This window comes from Anopheles aquasalis, chromosome 2, assembly GCF_943734665.1.
Source record: "Anopheles aquasalis chromosome 2, idAnoAquaMG_Q_19, whole genome shotgun sequence".
Lineage (NCBI taxonomy): Eukaryota > Metazoa > Arthropoda > Insecta > Diptera > Culicidae > Anopheles > Anopheles aquasalis.
In genome coordinates, this window is record NC_064877.1 from 66,185,647 (window position 1) to 66,208,769 (window position 23,123).

A 23,123-nucleotide genomic window follows, 5' to 3' on the forward strand; every position below is an offset into this window, starting at 1 on the left:
GATTGAGCTGCTTAAAGCTTAAAGCATTTCAAAGTTAAATAAAGAAAATCTCGGGCAAAAATTTGAACTTCATCGCAAACTATTTTAAGTGCTTCGCCCAATTACGTTATATTCAAAAAGGGATTTCCTTTTATGTTGCAGTAAAACTTGGATCATCAGGGAACGGAGCTTCTAAAGCATAACAAAAACATTTCAATCAACAATTTCTACTGGATCAGCTCAAGCCGGAGTTCTAATTTCAAAATGGCTCTGCCAAACAGGTGAAGCATATGCCAGCGGTACACAACATCTCTTCTTTATCTCTTCTTCTAGATCAAACCGATCCCTCGATTCGCTTAGAATGCAACCGAAAATGGTGCGTCTCGCGGGCTTAAAGCTAACATATAATTTCGTAACCATTAATCACAAACACCCGATGGTCTACCTCTCGTAAAGGATCACAGAATGGAGCACGGAACACTGGGACCAAACTGGCCTCCCATTTGCCTTACAATCATCGTACCATGATCATCGTGATCCTCGGCCGAGCAGAGTGAACGAAACGCTGGTGGGGGGATTCGATCTGTGAAGCCAATCGCGTAGCCTCGTGATCGCGATCAACGCGGACAGAAACATCTGAACTGAAATTAAGAAATGATGTAGTTGTTTTTATAAATTATCCCTCCCGTCGACTAACAACGTAATTGCATCGAGCTGTGTGTATAGAGAGGATTCTGCTTTCCTTCCATTTTCCACCACCAACCGCGGGCTTTGATCGCGATCGAGAGTCTCCATTGCCATCGCCATCGAGTTTCATTATTGTTCTTTCGAGATCGGACGCCCTTTTCGTAGGCTTTAAGCACTGTTTAACATGGCACTGGGGTGGTGTTGGTGGACGTTAATAAATCAATTAAATTACCGACGATCCATCACCACGGCGATCACGGGCGCGCGACGCTGAGGTTTGCTAGGAGAGGTTTGCCCACGCAATGATCCGCAGTGACTTTCACAAATCCGAATCGGAATCGGAATCGGAATGCGAAGGATCGAAACGGAAAACCGAAAATGTTATTCTCTCCCCTCATCCACCCGCCCCTTCCAGTCAAATGAGGTAATTAGAGAACCGATATCGATTCGATTTCAATTTGTCTGTGTCGCTCGATCGCTGACCACCGGCGGCCCGAAAGAGATCCGGATGAAAAACGAGGGAAATCGTTCGTAATCCTTTCGATTAGCCAGCGGGACTTCGATCAATTACGGAACCCCCCCGGGGGCTATCATCCTGCTTTCGGGGTTGTCGAGAAAGAGAGAAAGAGAAAAGGAGACAGAAAAAGGCAATACGTCCACCATGGCATGACAGTTTATGGTTTTCGGAAAAGGTGACAATCACTTCTGCTGTCACGATCACGAACTTTACGATCCGATGACTAATTGCGCAACGATAGAATGATGAATGTTGTCATTTTGCAGGCTATGTACTTGGTCGAAGGATGAAGACATTCCCGATCGCCAGAAGCACATTGCAATCGACAAGTGTTCGTCACAAGTACTCATCGATGATTTGATATTAATTAGAGAACTGAGTGCGGCTGTTTCGTTTACATTCACTTTGACTCGTCTTGAAAGTTAATTGTTGTCCTCGATGGCGTGCTGAAGAGAAGCAAACCGCCCAAGACTCAAGTCAATAAAAGTTCTAATTACAATCCCCCCGCTCCGAGAATCATTTTATGGCTCGGTTGGTTCGCGGTCTCCGTGACATTTCCTAATTTTATTACCAATTGGCACAGCACAGTACGATCAAAAGCCAGAGTCCTAGGCCGCCGGAATGTCGGAACATGTTAATTTCACATTTCGTTTTCATTGCCGCCCTTGTCGCCGACTGGTTTGTCGATGGGACACGGATGAGACCTCGGGATTGATGCCTTCGCCTCATTTATGAGTTATGATGCCGCGGTGTCATCACGCGGCCACCGCGCTCTCCATTAGGACGCGGTCTGTGTCTTTGTCCTCGCACTGCTCTACTCTGGGTGGTCTTTCTTCGCTGTCGCCGCCAATGGATGGTTCAATAATAATAAAAAAATAACAAAACACGCCGCTCCAGCTTGGCCACGTTATGCTTTCGCTCGAATTCATCACTCCAGCAGCAGCAGCAGCAAGCAGTGGAGATATTTGGAGCGAAAAAAACGCCAACCAAACAGTCCGGAGGCTAGATTTATGCTCGGCGTGTTCTAATTCTTGTGCGGCATCGTAAAATTTATGACCTACCAACAGACACACAGAGCGTGAGACGAAATTGGGATTTCAATCAAGAGCGATGATTCCGATGGAGCTTTGCTTTGATGGAATAGCTCGTCGGGGGCTTCGTGTCCGGGGTGATTAAGTGTCATAAAAAAGTAACCCCTTTCCGCTGTTTGGTGCAATAAAAGTAACAAAAAAAAAAGAGACGCTCACCTCCCTACTGCTGCACCGCTTTCGGTTTCAATTTATTCAAAAACCAAACAAAAAAAGCCGAGGAAAACGAAAACAGAAAAATGCAATCTATGCTGAATGCTCAATAGAACTACCGCGAGGCCGCGAAAGGTCGCGCGGTTAAAACGGAGGAAAAAATGAATAAAACAAAAATATTCTCAAAAACATAAACCTCAGGGGCGCAAGGGACAGAGTGGGGCAGAAACAACCGCCCGAGGACAAGGACACCACTACCAGCCAAACGGGAGGGACGACTTGGGACCGCAAAACAACCAAACATAAAGTATGAAAACGTGTTCGTTTCCGGCGAGCAGAACGCAAAAATATCGACATTAAAAATTATGTCGTCCAAAAACCGACCAACAGCGCGACGATTCCTTCGTTGAATTCCTTCGTGAATCCTCCATTCTCCATCCGTGCCTTCCGTGCACCACCCACCTCCCGTGTGGGGGGGAACAGAAACATAAATAAACATATTCCTCAATTCTCACTCGAGTTCTCGGGTGCCTAGAGCTTCGCTGCTTGTGCTCCCGAATACAAAAAAAAATGAAGAAACCCGTTCTGCCTCCGACGATCGACGCGCGGACGCTAAAGAATAAAAATGGCCGCCAATGCCATTCGTGACAGCCGGTTACGGGGGAGGGGAAGGCGAAAGGGGTACAGGTGGGTTTTCAGTTTTATTGTTTTGTTTCGCGTTCCGCGTTCCATCCGCTGGCCATTCCGCGATGAGCGGAACTGGCAGCCTTTTTCGGGGCCAATTCGGTGGCAGTTTTGTGGGCCGCGTACCGTGCCCGGCCTTCTGCCTTCTTCTGTTTCACTTCCAGCCCAAAGATTTGCCCGATTGCTCGATTGCCCGTCCGGACAATCATCATTGGCTACGCGACGTCTTATGTTGTGCCCTCGAACCTGAGCGAACGCTTCTCAATCTAAGGATCAAGAAAAAAAAGGGGGCTCGAAGGAGCAGAAGAACTGGCCACAACACGACACCAAGCGTTCGGTTTCGTTTGAAAAGCGTTTTAAATCTCCATAATCCATGAAATATTTATATCTCTCGAAGCACAGCACACACGATGGCGATGGCGATGGCGATGATGATGATGCTGGCTGTTGTTGCTGCTGTTGCTGATGAGGCCAGCAGCTAAATTGAAATAAAAACGGGAACTAATGTGTTATTTTTGATAATTCAGCCAACCAGCAAGTCAGCCAGCCAGCCAGCCAGCGAGCGGCCATTCCACGGCCCATTCCGTCCGTAAGCCCCAGAGAGACGAATCATTTATCACGATCTTCCCGGCGATCGCTCCACGATCTCCATTCGTGCGAGTTTTGGTTTTTTTGTTTTTTATTTTTCCCGTTTGCCCGTTCATCATGATGATGAAGATGATCATGCCTTCCTCCCTCCAATCTAAAAGCACGGCTGCATTGCCAACGACTACAGGGAATATATTCCTTTTTCCCCAGTCCCAATCTGTGGCCAGGTTTTGGGTTTCAGGTGCTTTGGCGAGGTTTCACCGAGCACCTTTCGCTGATCACGCTGATGATGGTCGCTGATCGTACCGTCAACATGATTGTTAATCATTGCCTTTATTTTCTCCCTCTCTGTGTGTCTCTCGGTGCCACGGAACACGGAAGCCCGGTCCGTAGATTTCGCGTAGAGGGCGCGGAGTTTGAATTTTAAATTAACGCAATTCGAGCCGGCCAGCTACCGATTGAATTCAGCCCAGCAAGTGTGCCAGCCAGTGTGCCTGCCGTTGTTCGTGATATCAAATTGCTGCCTCGACAGTCAGTTGCCTCCGTGGTGGTACATCGATCGATCGTTTCATGTTTCGCATTCCAGCGAAGTTTTGATATGGCCATTGGAGTGAGAAAGTCCTTCACATTATCACCAAATGAGTCACATCGCAGCGACGTAGTGATCGAAGGCCATCGAAGGATGCTGCCATCTTTTTTCGCAGCAAATACATTCGATTATGGTGACTCGAATCGAATCGCAACTCACGAACAGTGAATACTCCATTAGCCACCTCACTGATCACTCAGAAAAAGGTCCCGATCGGTCGACCTTCCCGTGTTAAATGAATCGCAAATTTGACGATTAACTACCCCTTCGATCCCCTTCCATTCCTTAGCCACATTTGCTGTAATGTGTCAATTTGTGGCTCGAAACTGCGCGCAACGATCCGTCCGATGCCGTGCCAAAGTGAATTAGCCCTCACATCTTCTCATTTGCCTACAGAATTCGTCTAAGCGACGACGACACGAGACAACGAGAAAAAAGAGAGCTACGGCCGACGAAACAAAAAAAGGATCTCCAAATCAAAAACTCCTCCCCAGTGCAATGGCGGCAGCAGCTCCAGCATGATGCTGACATCCTCTCCCCCGAATGCCTCGCTGGAAACGGGCTGAAAGGAAGGGGAACGCGTTTCAAAGAATTACTGAAACTCATCCCATAATGAGATAATTTAAAGTTTCCAAATTAACTCGCTCCCCCCCCCCCCCCCCCGGGAGGGGGACCCCTTGGCCATTCTCGCTGCACCGCAGGCATTCGCTGGCCTCTTCTCCTGGATCTTGAGCATCATTTTCGGAGGATATGTTTATGTTAGCCTCGCTGCCGTCGAAAGGTTATGTTATTCGTTTTCGGGATCAAAGCCCACCAAACTCTCTCTCTCTTTCAGCCTCTCTCTCTCTCTCTCTCTCTCTCTCTCTCTCTCTCTCTCTCGAACGTCACGGAACTTTGATTATCTATGTATAGAGAAGGGGGACTTAGGAGCACCGATCGTGGATCGAGGATCGCTGGCGCGCGCACGCTCGCTCGCTCCTCGCGGAGATCGCCTGGCGGTGGAACGCATCGCCGAGGGGGAAGCTTGGGGCCCCAGGTCTGTCCGCCATCGCCTTTCGGAGCGTGGGGATAAAAGCCCGAGTGGCCACCCCCCGGAACGAACCAGATAGAAGAGAATGAGAAATGGGCGACAAATGAAGCAGAAGAAGAAGATGAAGCAGCGCGCAGAAACCCATAAAAACTTGATTTCTCCTCGGCAAGGTCCGTGGGGGCACGGGGGCAGCAGCAGATTGCTTCACATAATGAGTTAGTTACACTTAACATGTTTTTCAGCCCGGGTCTCTGGCAGCAGTCGTCGGAAATGGGAGGAGAAAGAATGTCAGGAAGCGCAGAGGATGAAGGAATAAGAGAGAAACAGAGAGAGAGAGAGACTAAGGAGAAGAAGCAGAACAGAGAGCAAACGAATGGAGGAAGGCTGTACGATCCCCGGGGGGCGCGATGATGATGATGATGATGGGGACGCACCTGAGGATCGTTTCCAATCAAAGCCGAACGAAAACAGAAATGGAGAATTATATTTTGGAAACCATCGCGGCGTGGAGCGTGGTACTTTTTTTTGGGAGTTTTTAGGGAGACGAGACGTGGGGGAATATAATTGTTTTTTTTTGTGTTTTTTTCTTCTCTCCTACTTTTAGTCATTCTATCTGTCCGGTGGTAAATGATAAATGAAGCATCGCGTAGTGTGATACGAGGAACGACTGCGTGATCACCATAAACACTCTTCGCCCCAAACATAGATACCGAGTCCGAGTTTAATGGAGCCCCAAGAAACAATGACCATCCAGGCAGGCTGGGTTTCGGGATAGAACGCACGGTGCGTGATTTATCTTACTGTCTCTCAATTAGGACTCCAACAACCATCGGGCCAGGACACCGTTCGTGCCTGGACCCTGGAGCCCCGGTGGTGATTCATTGCTCATAATGAAACGACCAATTTTCATCACCACCAGCGGCCAGCGGCCAGCGGCCAACGACCAGAAATACCTTCAAATAATCGCCTAATGAGCTAGACGCTCGATCGAAGAGCAATAATTGGCAATGATCGCTCGCACACCGTCGTAACATCCACACGAAAAAGGAACCATAATGCGAACGAGCATTGAAGCAAATTGATTGATCATACGGGATGGGAACGGTCCCCCATTCCACCCCGTTGTGGGTCGTAAGGTATGTTGCGGTATGTTTTAATGCTCGATTTATTTCACTTTATCTCGCGCGCGCGCGCGCGCTCGCGATGTGCGCTCACCGTAAATGGCAGCCCGTTCTGCCTTCAGCCTTCGTCTGCGTCCCTAACGAGCCATTAAACCTCGAGCAACGCGTTACACATTACGCTAACAATGCGCTCTTTGCGCCACGGGCAACGCGGAGTGAGGGAGGAGTGCTTTATGGGACATCCCCGCCCAACGGTAGGGGTGGTGGTGCAGTGAATGATGTGCATCATTATGACCGCCGGTGGATTTCATTTCGCACGCACACGTCACACTCACCGGCCAACCTCCAGTGTCCATCGGATCATCGGTGGCGCTTCGAATGTTTGCTTTTAATGAGCACCAAGCGCGCGTGTGGAGCGAATCCCAAGGAGTCACAGGACTCGTGCGGCCATTATGTGGATGTGCCACCGCAATGGCCGCGCTCACGTGGTCGGCCCTTTAATCCATGCATAACGCCCAAGACGAAACGAATTGACCGCACGAACGATCCTTGGTGGCCCCATGTCTCATTAATGATGCTAATGAAATTGTGAAAATAATGAACATTAGGCTGATGGCGGATGGCGCATGCCGCGTCTGCGGCCCCACAGCTAATCGTCACATCGTGATGTGAACCGACTGATGATGACGTTTACCTTTAGAGAGCCACAATGAGGTGGCCTCCGCTTACTCCAAACGTGCAGCAAATCAGAATCAGCATAAAAGCTTATGCATCTGCACGCTGAGGTCCCTCTTTCATGCCGTTAAACTCCAAACTGCTCACAAGAGGTCACTGTGGACCAAAAATTAATCACCAGCAAGCGGTCTAGCGGACAGAAAAGCTCAATACACACCTTTACTGGCGTTGGACTCAGCTCAGCAGCAGCAGCAGCAGCTCATTTGCATGCTAATGTGTTGACGACGTCGGCAAACGTTCATGGCACGATCACGCCATGGCACAACCCCAACCTGGCAGGACTGGGTTGTTGCACTTTAGTTTTCGCAACAAAAACAAAAATGGCTACTTCAAACCAGTCCGCCAGTGAGCTCACCGGCCAACCAACCTGCACGCCAATGCAGTTTACTTCATAAATTTTCTGCCCGAGCTGCACTTGCTTCCCAACCTGCGGCCTGAGGCGCGCCAGCGGGCCAGTGTGTCTGCCGGGCTACAATGTCTGCGGGTTGCGGGCCAAGAGGCTCATTTCCATGCGACCACCACCAATGAAATGTTTAATAATTGAGAAATTATGCACAATTTAAATGAATTTGTTCTGTAATTACTCACCATTCGGGGCTAAGCGAAACCAGGGGCACTAAAATGCTGGTGACTTGGCAACGGGGGCCGATGGCGAGGAGGGATGGGCGGACTGCGATAAGATATCGCGCGTGAGCGCACACAAGCTCGGACTCGTGGCGTCTCCACTCGCAATGGGCTGTATGCTGCTGCCGCGTATTTGCATTCATGTGCAGTGCGGACACAGAAGCCGTAAATTATGTTATCAACTTTGCAATCACTTTTCTAGATAAATAACATCTCGCCACGGACCTGGACCACCGCACTGGAGCTAGCGACATGGGAAGGTGTTTTCATGGGTGTTTCGTCGTTCCACTCGAACGATCTGCACGCTCAACACCGGGGGACTAGGCGTGAAGTGAATAGTTTGTTTGGTTTTTTTTTCTCCATCGTAATTCCGGACGGTTTTGCATTTCACATTTGACTTGGTTGGTGGCTTGAGCTGAAAGCTGTTGTCCTGGTCAGTAACTGATTAACGTACGTGCGCAATTATTGGCGCTGGCTTATCATTACGAGGTGGTGATAATGCTGCTCAGCGATTGTTGATGATAAGAAGCGAAGCGTCTGACGTATAAGTTTCCGCAAATCACTGTCCGAACACCTGCGTGGAACATTTGTGAGCCTGTGAGTAATATGATCTGGATTGAGCTTTTTTTCGAATTAAAATTTATTTCCGTTTGATACCGTATGTAATGCGCTGTCTAAACACCTACGATTCAACATTCTCCAACTGAAACTGAAGTGGATTGGAGGGAGTGTTGATAAGATTGGTCTTAAACTTTAACTCCTCGTAATTCCAGCGCAGCTCATAGTTCCGCACAAACCGTGCAATAATGATCTCCATCTCCATCATGGCGAGCCGCTTTCCGACGCAGCTCCTAGCACCGAAGCCAAAGGGCAGAAAGATGAACGGATTTGTGTCCTTGGCACTCTTGACACCGTCTACGCGTTCATGGAGCCAGCGCTCCGGAAGATACTCGCTAGCTTGGTCGAAGTATGTGTTATCCCGTTGTAGCACCGAGGTCAGCATCGCTACATCCGTCTGAGGACAACAGGGAATGCATAAAGAAAGATGTACTACCAACCTTCCCTTGAACTACTTACGCCTTTGGGGATGCGATATCCTTGCAGCACAATGTCTCGACCGGTTCCGCGCGAGTTCCCAACCGTCGGTTGGTACAACCGTAAACCCTCCTTGATGCAAGCCCTCAGGTACGGTAGGTTGCGCATGTTTTCCGTCGTTAGCGGGGAATCCTTGCGTGGTAGGATTGCACGCAGTTCCTCCCGTAGCCTTGCCTGTTTCTCCGGATTCTTGGCCAGGGAATAGAGCACTCCAACTGTACTGGACGATGTCTGAAGGAGAGATTATCTGTAGGTTATCAAGCAACCCATTTTAGACAGCGAAGGTCTGCTCACAGTATCTACACCGGCGCCAATAATGTCGAGGGACATAACAACCGCAACATTCTTGTTGACTTTCAACAACTTTTGCAAAATGCTTTGATTGCTGGCGTCCGTAGGGTTTTGATCGATCCTCTCCAGAGCATCATCGACTTTAGCTTTAATGATGCTGATGCCAGTAAGAAGAATTAAAGCACATTTGGTAAGTAAATTATAACATTGATCGCTCGGATAGTGTTAATGCTCGGACACCCTTACTTGGTCAGTTCATCAAGGACATTCATCAGTTTCTTGAAGGTAGGAGTTTTGTAAATCTTCCAAATGGAAGGCTCAATATCCAAGCGGTACGATAAATCCAAACTTTCACGAACCAGCTGTGGGATATTCATTGAAATTGTTTAATTACACTCCTCTTCATTTCGAATACGACTCATTACAAACCTTGATGATTCGTTTAGCTTGTTCTGATTCGGCGGAATTCAGCACGCCAAACCGGGTATCCAACGCCAACACACCCACGGTCTCCAGTGCCCATCGGTTTAACCACTGGTCGAAATCAGCCGGTAGCTCGTTCTTTGCATCGCGCAAAGTACCAACACTGTAAACAGGACGATCGTGTCCGAATGTTAAACAATACAATTCGCATGTGCCCATAATTTCTTACTTACATCTCCATGAACTCCCGTGCTACGGCATCAACTTGATCAACGTACAGTCCAACGGTTTTCGGTTGCATAATCACTGGATTGGTTATCGTGCGCATCTTTTGCCATTTTTCTCCCTGCCTGCAACGACGAGTTGCGACTATAGAAGGCACAAAACAAGCCACTTCCAGCACAAAGAAACCTTACTCATTCGCTAGTCCACCCGATTCTCCAAATATTTCCGGCCGAACTTTCGTCCGATAGTAGGTGAACGTGTCCATACCACGGCGCACAGGCCAGGGTCCTTCGGTGCGAAACACTTTTTCGAAATCCTGCGGCTCAAAGCTTAACACCACGTCCGGTTTGCCGAGCAGGCCCCGAATACGGATTAAATTTCCATAATCTTCACGCAATAATCGATGAAAATCGGCCATCGGAACCCCTTCATAGCGACCTATCATCGATAGAAAGGTATGATAAACAGTGGGAGGATGATGACGAGTTCCTCCGGTAACCACACACGTTGATCAGATCGTACGTACCTCCTTTCATGAATCCCTTGACCATCTCCAGCAACGATGGACTCGGTATGCTCTTGAACGGCTTCGCCGTTTGCCATTCCGGATCGATCGCATCGCTCGTTGTCGTTGCGCTCAGATTCCTCCGGAAGCCAATGGTGTTTACTTGAAGCGTCCTGGCGTAATACAATCTCGTACTAGAACGGAAAGCCATCTTTTCGGTTAAAAACGCCCGCTTTGCGTACCGCGGTCTGTCGTACACTGAAACGCCTCCGATTTGCCCCTCTGTATGTAGCTGCGTGCTCTTTCCAAAAACCGGCGAACAGCTGCACGCTCTTATCGTACAGCGCTGATTGCGTTATCTCAAACAACGCACAAGTGTGAATCACTTTCGCGCGACTATAAATAAAAGATGATTGCGTCGTCAGTGTCTGAAGAGGCGTACAATTGAATTTGATTATGTTTGATCGGTTTGCTTGCAGATTTTGCTGTTTTCGAATGAATGCATTGCTACGTAGTGCATGAGTAAGCATATTTAATGGATTTATGATGGTTGAAGAATGCCAAAAATGTTTCCATTTCTTTTGCAAAATCTTTACAAATATCCTTTTAACAAGCATAATACGAAACATCACCGATTAAACTTTTTTTTTGAATTTACTATAAGATGTAAAAAATTAAAGAAACGCCGATTAAACTATTTTATATAATGTAATTCACAATTGGGTGTTTTTGGTAATCTTCGTTTTATATTTTCATCAAACTGAACGATTGAATCGTTCACCGTTCACATCCTCTTACATGGCTACATCCTTCAGCTCAAACTGCAATGGACTTGACGGGATGTTAATGAGGTTGGACTTCATTTTCATGTCAGCATAATTCCAGCGAATCTCGTAATTTCTCACAAACCGCGAAATAACGATCTCGACTTCCATCATGGCCAGCCGCTTCCCAACGCAGCTTCTAGCACCGAATCCAAAGGGCAGGAAAATGAACGGATTTGTGTCCTTGGCGCTCGCTATTCCCTCCGGACGATCGCTGAGCCAACGTTCAGGAAGATACTGTTCCGCTTCGTGGAAATATCGGTTTTCGCGCTGCAGTGCCGGGGTTACCATCGATATGTCGGTCTGCGAAAGCAACCCAGAGAACGAAATTTGCTCAAAATGAACCAAACAGGACATTTACATCGCGTTCATGGTTTCAAACAAACCCCTTTCGGGATACGATATCCTTGCAGCACAATGTCTCGTCCGGTGGCGCGGAAGTTTCCGGCAACCGGTGAGTACATTCGCAAACCCTCCTTGATGCAGGCCCTCAGGTACGGTAGGTTGCGCATGTTTTCCGTCGTCAGTGGTGAATTCTTGTTCGGCATTATTGCACGCAGCTCCTCTCGCAGTTTCGCCTGTTTTTCGGGATTTTTTGCCAGGCAGTACAACACTCCAACCGTTGTGGATGAGGTCTGGGGGACATAAACATGCCAGAGGACAATGACTGTGTACAATTGGTAGCATAAACCATAGACAGCATGGCGAAATGTTCAGTGCCACTTATTACCGTATCTATGCCGGCCATTATCATATCAAAAGACATAACCAAGGCAGCGTTCTTGTTAACCTTGAGCAACTTCTCCAGCACACTTAAATTGCCTTCGGTTTTGGGATTTTTCTCGATACGCACCACAGCTTCATCGATCTTTACCATGATCAAGCTGTAATTAGAAAAAAGGAACATGAATATCCCTCTTCTATAGGTACGTTTCATGCTATTGTTTATACTTTGTCAGGTCATCAAACACCTTCATCAGCCGGTGGAATGTCGATGTTTTATAGTACTTCCAGATCGAAGGCTCAATGTCTAGGCAGAATGTCAGTTCAAAGATATCACGAACCAGCTGAAATCCAATTAAAGTTTTCATAGCAATCTTACTTCCTCTCTCTGTTTGTCTCTCTCGAGTCCACATTGCCATTCACATTACCGAGATGATGGTCTGGGCCTCTGCTGATTGATTTGACCTCAACACACCGAACCGCGTATCTAGCGCCAACAATCCCATCGTCTCCAGTGCCCATCGATTCAACCACTGGTCGAAATCAGCCGGCAGCTCGTTCTTCGCGTCGCGCAACCCATCCACACTACGATAGGAACAACAATTACGACTCTCATCTCACAATGCTGGGCACACAGACAGCGAAACCGTTTTACTCACACAGCCAAAAACTCATGAGCGATCGCATCAACTTGATCGACGTAAAGGGCTACCGTTTTGGGATTCATCATGACCGGATTGGTAATCGTGCGCATCTGTTGCCATTTTTCTCCTTGTCTGAAAACGACATGGAAAGTTCCACATAGTTGAATAGACAGTTGCTGGAACGTCCACCATCGGTAGCAGCATCTCACTCATTTGCCAATCCTCCAGATTCTCCAAAAACATCCGGTCGCACCTTCTGCCGATAGTAGGTGAACGTATCCAGACCACGGCGTACTGGCCACGTGCCCTCAGTGCGGAACACTTTCTCGTAATCGTGCGGATTGAAGCTGAGCACAATATCTGGCTTTCCCAAAATACCCTTCATGCGAACAAGGTCTCCGTAGTCTTTCCGGAATTGATTGAACAATGCCAGAACCGGCATATCTGATTTGTTTTCTAAAAAATGGAAGAGTTTGTTAGGCCTTCTCATTCCACCAACACCCTAACTGTAATTAAGTTTTCGCACCTTCTCGTCGGAAGCCTTTCATAAGGTCCATAAACGAGGGACCTGGAATACTTTCATAGGGACGCGCCGATTCCCATTCTTGATCAATGACACTCTGGGCCGCTTGCACACTTTGATACCGCTTGGAATGGATCGAAACAAAACGCCAAGAACCACTGCCAACCCGAGAAGTAACATAACGCAACGCCATCGTTTCACTTACGCTGCGATACCTGTTGAAAACTACCGCGAATCTGTTGCTCAATATTCAACCAACTGAACCGCAACCGGTGCCAACACTATCTGCTGGCCGTACATATTCATTTGTGCCAAGTTAATAATAGAGAACAGCGTTCTTATCACCGCATGTCACTAACACAATGCGGCCACAATGGCCTTTAGCATATTTTGCCATCAGGAACAGTGTGGTGGTTGTGTCGCGTCAGCTCTCGCGCTGTCGCACAATCAAGATGTAACGCAAAATCTGTTTGATGTGTTCTATGTATTGTACGGTGAAGGTGAAGGTTACGCAAAGAAGCAGGGTGAAGCAATAGTGTCTATGCTGTTATTAAATAGAATATACTTGAGAAACGAGGTTCATTGGGCCTTTGAACTCTCCAATCACCTTAGAGTCTCGAAATAGTTGGGCAAACAATTTAAAAAACCTTCAATATGCTTCCATTTACTAATCAATTAATAGGCGAATTGATACGAATGTTTCTCACGTGCTAATAAACATTTTAAAACGTTATTATAAAATGTCTGCAAATATTGGTACTTTTTACTATTTTTTTACTAGTATTAATTAGTACTATTATAGATAAAATATTCTTTCTCGATATCATTAACATTGAGGGCAACAAACTATTTTGATTTTTTTTTCTCTAACATAGTTCAATTTAATAGTAAGAGGGCGATCATTCCCTTCTTCATGCTCTCTTTTTTCAACAACATTTCTTGAAAGTAGAATTTTAGTATCGTTCGAGTATCGTTCAATGCACCCTTGTATGGTTATCCATCAGTAAGACTTCTCCCAATATTTTACGCATAATCTTATCAATACACTCGAGCCATACCCAGTCGGTTGCAAGATAAAGGTTTGCATTTCTCAACATGCCTTCCAATAACACCGCACAAGATAACAAATATGCAAAGTCACTATAACTGATACGTTTATTTAAAAGTCAATATCATGTACATCGATTCGTTTTAAAATAAAATACCTTTTAAAAAAAACACTACTTAGTGATCCACCTCTTTCAACTCGAACCGCAGTGGATTCGACGGAATATTGACAAGTGTGGCGCGTATTTTGAAATCCTCATAGTTCCACCGTGCTTCATACTTGCGAATGAGGCGCGCCGTAATGATTTCCATCTCCATCATGGCCAATCGCTTACCAATGCAGCTCCTAGAACCGAATCCGAACGGCAGGAAAATGAACGGGTTAGCGTCCTTGCCACTGGGAATGTCGGCCTCGCGCTCAGCAAGCCAACGTTCCGGAAGGAATTCCTTAGCCCGAGTGAATCGCGTTTCGTCGTGCTGCAACACCAAAGAACCCATACCGACGTCCGTCTGTGGAGTGGATAGTATTCAAAGAGAGATAGCTATGCAGTAATCGCTGAAAATCTCGCTTTCCTTGGCCACTTACATCCTTCGGAATACGATATCCTTGCAGCACAATGTTGCGGCCCGTTGCGCGGAAATTACCGACAACCGGGGGAAACAGTCGCAATCCTTCCTTGATGCATGCGCGAAGGTATGGTAGATTGCGCATATTCTCCGCCGTCAGTGGTGAATCCTTGTTTGGCATGATTGTGCGCAGCTCGTCTCGCAGTTTCGTCTGCTTGTCGGGATTCTTGGCCAAACAGTACATCATACCCATCGAGCCGGAAGATGTCTAAAGCAGGATAGTCTATGTAAAGCGAGTGGTTAAGCTATGGGTTACCATTCTAGTGCTCACGGTATCAATTCCAGCCATTAGCATGTCTAACGCCATAATCACGGCAACGTGTTTGTCGATCTTTAGCAGCTTCTCCAGGACACTCTGGTTCCCTTCGGCAGTTGGATGCTTTTCTATTCTCTTAACAGCATCATCTACCTTGGCCATAATTATGCTTTAACAAATAAGAGCGCGTTCAATTTTACATAATGCTGTGGTTGAGTGATAAACGGTTTCTTACTCTGTCAGTTCATCGAATGTTGTCATCAAGTTTTTGAATGTTGGCGTTTTGTAGTACTTCCACATCGACGGTAGTACTTCCAGTTTATAACTCAAATCGAAGATGTTTCTTACCAGCTTGTTAAAGGTACAAGTATCACGAGAATTACGCGGGTGCAAACCTTTGCAAAAACCATGGATGAAAATGTCCCTCAAACTTACCGCCAGAATCTTTTTCGCTTCCTCAGTTTGTTCCGTCTTCAAGACCCCGAACCTGGTGTCCAATGCTAGCACACCCATCGTCTCCAGAGCCCAACGATTTATCCATTGATCAAAATCTCCCGGCAGCTCTTGTTTTGAGTCCCTTAAACCAGCCACACTACGGAACACAGTAGCAAATAGGTTGTATGGCTCCGTCCTCAGTTTCCTCTGCTCCATATCATTAGAACATACATTTCCAAAAACTCACGAGCCACCTCATCCACCTGATCCACGTACAACCGTATTGTTTTGGGCTGCATCATGACGGGATTCACGATCGTGCGCATTTTCTGCCAGCTTTCGCCCTGCCTAGTGAGCAAATCGAAATCGTTCTGCAGGTTCGCTTCATTGTTCTTCATTCATTTACTTACTCCGTCACTAAACCACCCATTTCACCAAACACGTCTGGTCGCAGCTTCTGCCGGTAGTACGCCATTGAGTCCAGACCACGCCTTATGGGCCAGGCTCCTTCCGTGCGAAAAACCTTTTCGAAATCCTCTGGATTGAAGCTCATCACGACATCCTTTCGACCCATCATACCCGGAATACGGATGATTGGTCCAAAATCATCCCGTAACCGGCCGTGCAGATCGACCAAGCTCAGATCCGCGTAACGTCCTGGATAGAGAGCAGCATAAGCAAGCAATTACTATAGCTGCTGCCGCTTTACGAATTACGATTAAGTAAACTAACGCAAGAATTCACAACAGTATGGGGATTGGAGTGGCTTGATAAGCATTATTAACTTTTGAAAACATTTTGAATCAAATAAATTCCATAATTCATATTACAACCGGTAACAATTACATCATACCCAGTATAACAACAGTAATCCACCGAGTCAATCACGGAACCCAACGCAGCAAAAACAGACATGAACTTGAACTGTACGACGACGACGATCACGTCGCGATCGCGTTTGCGTGTAAGCAAAACATACCAACCACCCTCCGTAACCACCCATCCCAACGCTCTGGGTAAACAGCTGGCAGCGGAAGCGATCAAAACCGGCCGCATTGCGCATCATAACAACGCTCGACGCGCTTGACAAGCCAGAAGCGTGGAGCGACCGCTGATCATGTCGCGTTCGTGTGCGTGAAAGGGGAGATCAATCTCGCTGGGCGCTACATTCAAAGCAAACGTGACGTCACCACGGCATCTCGCGCAAACTCATCAGTGGCAACCCCCCCCCCCCCCCCCCACCCCCTCCCTTCCCGCCTCCCGTTATACTTACCGCCTTTCTTAAAACCGGTCACCATCTTCCAAATGTTTGGTCCGGGAATGCTGTCGTAGGGTTTTGCTGTGGCCCATTCGGATTCGATCAGATCGTCTCCACTCAATTGTGGAGCGGCCTGCACGCTGCGCCACAGCTGAGAGCTGGAAGCGATGCTTCGGCGCAAGAGGATGCTACTCGAGCACAGCATAATTTCTTTTACAAAACAGTACACGTTTGTAGAAAGTGGTAAACCGGTTTGTACGGCGAAAACAGATTGATTAACGTCACCTTCACCGCAAAACTGACCACAGATTAGGGTGCCTACAGGTGTCACGACTGATCAAGGTTGTGTATCGCTACGGACTGATCTAAAGAAAACACCAGCCCACTAGGTGTTCTGGTTGATTAGGGTCGCGAGGTAACTTCGGTTGTTGTTTCACTGCGCACACGTACTGGCATATCTCTGTGGAGCCCGGACGTTAAATGCTTGCGAGATGCTCGCACGCCTCTGTATGTGTGCACGCAACATCCGCGAATGTTTACAATCCGTTATGCCTCCCGAACACACCTGTCCCATCAAGGTGGGCTGACCTTGATTGACGGCTACAAAATTCGGTCAATAGACTCCGTCCGTCCGCCAAAAAGTGTGCGTTCGCGGACACATACGCGTGCACGGGCGAGCGAGAATTCGTTTGCAAAGCCCAGTCGGTGCTGTGTTTGTGGAAGCATGGCCACACCATTGCTGCCAGCTCCTATCTTATCTCCGGGCGGGGTGAGCCGCTGTGAGATGATAAACGCAGTAACAACAGCGATGACAAGGCAAAATTTCGTTGCAAATTGATATCGAGGGTGGTGCGCTACCTTTAACGATCCACCATATAAGGCAACAATAAATCCAGTATCAAGACGTCCAGTCATGCACTTTTCGTTCGGATGTAACATAAGGCAACACAATTGTATTCGACAGTTCCAGGCATGGTCATTTTCCTTTCTTATTCTCGAACATCTCGCAACTCAAACTTCAAGTCCGTTGAAGGCACATTTACAACGCTGGCCCTATACTTGATCTCGCCATAGTTCCACCGGATGTGGTACTGACGGATGAGACGAGACACCAGTATCTCCAGTTCCATCATAGCCAACCGGCGTCCGATGCAGGTACGGGCACCGAACCCAAACGGCATATACACGAACGGGTGCGCTTCCTTGGCGCTCGGACAACCAGCGGCCTCCGGCCCAGTGAGCCACCGTTCCGGCAGGTACTCCGATGGTCGGGTGAATTGTCCTTCCTGGCGCTGCAGAACCAACTGGCCCATCGCTACCATGGTCTGAAGGAGGAGGGATTTAGATCGAATAAGTGGGTCTGCTGCAATCGATGGTATGTTGATTGTAAAAGTCACTTACTCCCTTCGGTATGCGATATCCTTGAATGACGAGATCTTTGCCGACGCAGCGACCATTACCGGTGGTTGGAGGATACATCCGAAGTCCTTCCTTGATGCACGCCCGTAGATACGGCATATTTTTCATGTTTTCCGATGTCAAATGGGAGTTTTTGTCGGGTAGAATCTTGCGCAGCTCTTCCCGCAGCTTATCCTGCTTCTCCGGATTGTGAGCTAAACAGTACAGGATGCCAGTCGAACCTGATGAAGTCTACGAAATGGAGATTGCGTTGAGATTGCATCTAACTAGGAGCCTTTGTCACATACCGTGTCAACCCCGGCAAACAGGCTATCGAGTGACATTGTGAATGCGGCATTACGATCCACCTTCAGCAGCTTCTCCAGGATGCTTAAGGTGTCCGAGCTGGCACAGGGATTCTTCTCCATCCGCACCACGGCTTCATCGATCTTGGACGCGACCATGCTGAAAAATGGCAACGACACGTATCACGTACTGTATCCACTTGCTTCTACTCTGCCAAGATCCTCACTGATACAGTTCGTCCAGCGTGCGCATCAGCCGGTAGAAACCAGGAGTTTTGATCTTTCTCCACATCGACGGCATAATGTCCAGGTGAAAGAACAGGCTCATTGCATCTTTGGTGAGCTAGTGAAGGCGTAGAGGGAATGGTTCAGTGAACTGTAATCAACTGCCAATCCCATGTTAGTACACTTACTTGAACCAACTTTTTAACTTCGGGCGTTTGCTCCCTGTTCAGCACTCCGAGCCGGGTGTCCAGCACAAGAACTCCCATTGTTTCCAGGGCCCAACGGTTGAGCCACTCGTTAAAGTCGGCCGGCAGCTCCTGCTTGTCATCTCGCAATCCATCGACACTGGCGGAGGAAGAGGTTCAAACATTAGACGCTGACCACCTCCGAGAGGTTGATGGTACGGATAAATCTTCCCGTACATGCCAATGAACTCCCGGGCCACTTCGTCCACCTTGTCGATGTACAGTTTGATGATTTTCGGCTGCATCATGATGGGATTAACGATTGTGCGCATCTTGTGCCATGCTTCGCCCTGCCTGGTATAGTGAGAGAGATAGAGCAGAAAGTCATAGGGGATCTTCTCAGTCAGTCAGACGCCACGAAACATACTCTGCCAACAGACCACCGTAGCCTTTGAAGTACTCCGGACGCTGCTGCTTTCGGTAGTAGACGAACGCATCCATACCGGTGCGCCGTGGCCAGACACCTTCCGTGCGGAAAACCTTCTCAAAGTCTTCCGGATTGAACGACAGCACGATATCCTCGCGACCGAACGCGCCCTTCATGCGCATGATCGGACCGTACAGCTCTCGCATCCTGCAGTTGATATCGTAAAGCGTCGCATCCTTGTATTTACCTACACGTAGCGTTCAGTAGACGTTAGCCCACGGTTAATCGATATTCTCCCTCGTCACAAACTGTACCACTTACCGAATGGTCCAAACTCTTTAAGGAAACCGAGCAGCGTCGGCGACGGAATGTCATCGTACGGACGGGCACTATCCCACTCTGGATCCCGTGCAATCTGTTCCGCTGCAACGGATGCTGGTTGTGCCTGGGTGCTACGCGAACGAAACTGGCCCCAAACTGGCGCTCCATTAGGTCGCGAACGAAGCGCGTTGAAGGTTATTTTTAGCATTCCGCTGCCGGTCGTCAGTCGGTCGGTTGTGCGATTAGAGCGTCTCGAGTGAATTACGCGGGAATACTGACCGACCATACGCGCTCGACGTATACGCGGGGCGTTATTAGCGCGTCAAGGTTATTGCCATGCGAGCTGGTGGTCGTGACATCGGCATCGCCCAATTGTGAGGTACAGTTGTGTGAGATACGCGGGTTTTTTTTTTATTATGTTTGGCACAGACAGGAAAAAAAAGCGCGCATTAGTCTGGAGGTATCGATTGCGGAGCATAGCGTTTGGTTGAATCAAGCAAGGTGCCAGGCGCCAAGGTTAACGACTCGTCCGGTCGTGCGTGCCATTGACGTCTTCATTCACTGGTTTGCGATTTAACGGATGTAAAGAGTATATTGGAGTTTATCTTTTGGATTTAAAATTGAGCCACGAATGAACATAAGCAACGTTATTGTTCAAAGAAATGTACTATGTACAAAGAAATGTAATGTGTACTCTACTACTTTCACAAGATAGAAATACCCCAGATACATCGTTAACTCAATCAAACTGAAACCAACCTCAGCGAAGTGAAATCGGCTAACCCGTAAATGTCAATTAACACCTCCTCGAATACATACAAATGGAACGGAATGTTTGCTGTGGCTGCCAATTGCACCACCATCGGTGTCAATGGAATTACCGTTTTTCTCATCAAAACCCCTGACAACATACTCCTGCGCCAGGGGGCCTCCTTCGGTTCAAACCATCCCACACGGATACCGCTGACGTAAATTGGTTCATTCGAAACGGTGGCCACCCCGCGGGTAGTCTAATCCGCCATGATGGTTTGCCAGGATGATGATGGCAACGATTCCGATGCCGTTGCACTTCAAAGCGAGCACCAGGCGACCGTACGGTCATCAACGCCGCGAATAATGAACGGTTGGCTCGCAAGCGCGCCTTCCTGGATCCCCATCCCAGGACAGGAACTGCGGGAGATCCAGCACCACCTTTCGGTGCCATTTTGATTGATTTTTCAATTACCTTCCCTTCCTCCGCACGCCGGCCCCCGGGCAGAGAAGCGAGCGAGGGGCAAGGAGTAATGTGTTCGTTAATCGAGGCCCGGGGACCAGTGGGACCCCTTTTTCTCGAGCCGGCTCCTTCCGGATGCTTTCCTCCAGGTGTCCCCACCCCACTACGATCGACTCCAATCAAGCAGAACGAATTCGAAGGAACCCGAAGTGGAGCGAGTAAAAGTAATTCCAATTAAAACGTAAACACAAAAAGATCGCAGAGAGAGAGAGAGAGAGATAAAGAGAGTGGAACATGGCGATAAAAGAGAGAGGGAGCAGGATGACAGGGAAAGGAAGAGAGAGAGAGAGAAAGGATGGGCAGAATTTGAGGAAAGAAACTTAAACCAATTAACGGTATGATTCATCAAGAAATGGGAACGCGAGCGGTCTCTTTGTGTGCCGGGAATGGAACGGTGGCCACTGGTCGGACAGCCTGCAAAAGTCACTCAGATCGCAGCACCGATAACCTTTTCGCCTGTGGCCATCTGCCAGGTAGGTGGTTGACAAAATGGTGGCATTAATGCTGTGACGATCGAACAAATATTCCTCTCGATCACCATCTTTAGACTTATTTTCACCGTCAACCATCGCCTATCATCTAATGCTCAACCAGCGTACTAATTGAAACAAATGGTCGCTGCTATGATGTTCCGTAAACGACGTTTTTCCTCTCTTGACGTGAAAGTAAATCCACATGTAATTGCTTGAAACAACAAAAAAACAGTTTCACTACAGACCAGTCAACGTCATAGTCTCTGAATTCGAAGTGACACGACGTCGACCACAACTGTCCAACAGGCACACGGGTGACAAGACAATTTCTGTTCTCATGACGCTTCTTCTTGCTGCGGCTGTCCCGCTATAGAGTCATAAAAAATGCAAACCAGTAATGAGCCCCCTCGGTAAGATCGGTAATTATTTAATTACCAACCATAGCAATGCCGGCCATCGTCACCAACGGCCGACCGACGAGAGCCCGCAGGACATCCCAACCGACGATCGATGTAATATAATCTGGTAATTGGTACGCCAGGTGGACAGTAGCGACGTGACGGTGATGCTGGCGGTACGTGAAGCATTACGCGACCGCCTCTTGTTTAATGCCAGGTTACTGGCGACTGGCGGGGCTTCACACGATCGTACCTCGTCGTTCATGTCATGTGATCAGCACCTCGTCGTTGCTTATCAGGCGCGAACGATCGAACGAGGCACAGATGGCGGAAACGGGGCACCGCTAACACACGCTGGGACAAATTTATTTAATTAAATTAAGAAGCAAGACAATAACGCAATTAACGCGACTGACAAGTCAACTAAGCTAGCGGTAGAGGGATTGTGGGAATTGGAAAGTGGAAACTCCTAGGAACTCCGCAAAGGATCAGCAATCTCCGAATCTTTCATTACTACGGTTCAGTTCTGTTGAGGTTATGGTTTGTCTTTACACAACTCGTGACGCTCTGTACACAACCGCAAAGCGTATGTAACAGACAAAGGCTCTACTCGGTCGTTGTTTGTTGGTTGCGTCAATAAAGCTCCCAACAAATAACATCCCTAGCCAGCCATTATGATCCCTAATGTCCCCGGTTATGACACCAGGGAACAACCATTTAGCATTCATCCAAAATGGCCATCAGCAGAACGCCGAATGCCAATCACGCAACGCACGAGACGACAGCTGGCGATTTCAACCGAACACAAAACAACAAATTCCGTCAGACTAAGCAAACATTCCCCATAAACGAACGGTTGACCACCATTTGGCGTGAGATTCATTACCATCCGCCCGGAGTCGCCGGAATGCAATATGACAGGCTCCAGCTGCAGCATAGTGTTGTGTCCTTTTGTCAGCATGCGATCTATTGATGTCACTCACAAAGTGACTTGCTGACTTCTGCAGGAGGCTCTTCTCTGCCGAAGCCCGGTGCAGACCCATTTCCGAGGGCCAAACAATTTGCTGCTCACCGACCACCAGCATCGGTCGACCGCAGAGGGGACACGTGTCCTGTTCGCGGGGTGCCTAGGCAGCTCTCGTGATCCTTTTCTTTTCTTCTGTACCCCCGGAGCCTTAGGGACAACTGCAGCGAAAAGATCGACTGATGGTAGCCATCGGTAGCAGTACCGGGAAGGTGTTGCGCCACACCGCAGGACGCTCTACCGCCTGCATCATCCACTGGCCAGATTGCTGGCAGCCGAAGAATCGGGGAAACGGAATCGACAAAAAAACCTTTAAACACTCGTTCAATTAACAATGAACAGCACCACTTGCATAAATGTTATCTGCACCATTCGCACATTTGACGCCCATTAAACTTCTGCCCGTGATCGCCGATAGCTGAA

The 23,123-nt window shown here is 48.1% G+C and overlaps 3 protein-coding genes across 3 annotated transcripts; all 3 read right to left on the bottom strand.

Annotated features, from left to right (window-relative positions):
* Positions 1-8,411: 8,411 nt before the first annotated feature.
* On the bottom strand, positions 8,412-10,724 carry LOC126572781 (cytochrome P450 CYP12A2-like). The gene is made up of 8 exons (XM_050232413.1): positions 10,356-10,724; positions 10,021-10,267; positions 9,838-9,954; positions 9,611-9,767; positions 9,428-9,543; positions 9,185-9,338; positions 8,873-9,121; positions 8,412-8,810 (listed from the first exon to the last, which is right to left on the bottom strand). The coding sequence occupies exons 1-8, from the start codon at positions 10,543-10,545 to the stop codon at positions 8,478-8,480; spliced, it is 1,563 nt and encodes a 520-aa protein (XP_050088370.1). The 5' UTR covers positions 10,546-10,724; the 3' UTR covers positions 8,412-8,477.
* A 334-nt stretch (positions 10,725-11,058) lies between these two features.
* LOC126572779 (cytochrome P450 CYP12A2-like) lies at positions 11,059-13,320 on the bottom strand. Its single transcript, XM_050232412.1, has 8 exons — positions 13,052-13,320; positions 12,735-12,981; positions 12,541-12,657; positions 12,310-12,466; positions 12,110-12,225; positions 11,889-12,042; positions 11,545-11,793; positions 11,059-11,461 (listed from the first exon to the last, which is right to left on the bottom strand). Exons 1-8 carry the CDS (start codon positions 13,239-13,241, stop codon positions 11,129-11,131), a joined length of 1,563 nt encoding a protein of 520 aa, XP_050088369.1. The 5' UTR covers positions 13,242-13,320; the 3' UTR covers positions 11,059-11,128.
* Positions 13,321-14,176: 856 nt separating this feature from the next.
* On the bottom strand, positions 14,177-19,786 carry LOC126576550 (uncharacterized). The gene is made up of 17 exons (XM_050237863.1): positions 19,533-19,786; positions 19,212-19,458; positions 19,022-19,138; positions 18,788-18,944; positions 18,602-18,717; positions 18,378-18,534; positions 18,073-18,321; positions 17,673-17,996; positions 17,122-17,131; positions 16,687-17,004; positions 15,824-16,070; positions 15,645-15,761; positions 15,414-15,570; positions 15,214-15,329; positions 14,994-15,147; positions 14,682-14,930; positions 14,177-14,605 (listed from the first exon to the last, which is right to left on the bottom strand). Exons 1-17 carry the CDS (start codon positions 19,738-19,740, stop codon positions 14,273-14,275), a joined length of 3,276 nt encoding a protein of 1,091 aa, XP_050093820.1. The 5' UTR covers positions 19,741-19,786; the 3' UTR covers positions 14,177-14,272.
* Between the last annotated feature and the right edge of the window lie 3,337 nt (positions 19,787-23,123).

What these genes read in the sequence shown, in the direction of transcription:
- LOC126576550 (XM_050237863.1), bottom strand. Translation starts at nt 19,740, where the DNA reads ATGCTAAAAATAACCTTCAACGCGCTTCGTTCGCGACCTAATGGAGCG. An exon ending in TAAAGAGTTTGGACCATTCG is followed by an intron (nt 19,459 to 19,532) that starts GTAAGTGGTACA and finishes CGCTACGTGTAG; the next exon opens with GTAAATACAAGGATGCGACG. An exon ending in TAATGGCTGGAATTGATACC is followed by an intron (nt 14,931 to 14,993) that starts GTGAGCACTAGA and finishes ATCCTGCTTTAG; the next exon opens with ACATCTTCCGGCTCGATGGG.
- LOC126572781 (XM_050232413.1), bottom strand. Translation starts at nt 10,545, where the DNA reads ATGGCTTTCCGTTCTAGTACGAGATTGTATTACGCCAGGACGCTTCAA. An exon ending in TCGGGTGGACTAGCGAATGA is followed by an intron (nt 9,955 to 10,020) that starts GTAAGGTTTCTT and finishes TCGTCGTTGCAG; the next exon opens with GCAGGGAGAAAAATGGCAAA. An exon ending in GTCCTTGATGAACTGACCAA is followed by an intron (nt 9,339 to 9,427) that starts GTAAGGGTGTCC and finishes TACTGGCATCAG; the next exon opens with CATCATTAAAGCTAAAGTCG.
- LOC126572779 (XM_050232412.1), bottom strand. Translation starts at nt 13,241, where the DNA reads ATGGCGTTGCGTTATGTTACTTCTCGGGTTGGCAGTGGTTCTTGGCGT. An exon ending in TCTGGAGGATTGGCAAATGA is followed by an intron (nt 12,658 to 12,734) that starts GTGAGATGCTGC and finishes TGTCGTTTTCAG; the next exon opens with ACAAGGAGAAAAATGGCAAC. An exon ending in GCTCATGAGTTTTTGGCTGT is followed by an intron (nt 12,467 to 12,540) that starts GTGAGTAAAACG and finishes TTCCTATCGTAG; the next exon opens with TGTGGATGGGTTGCGCGACG.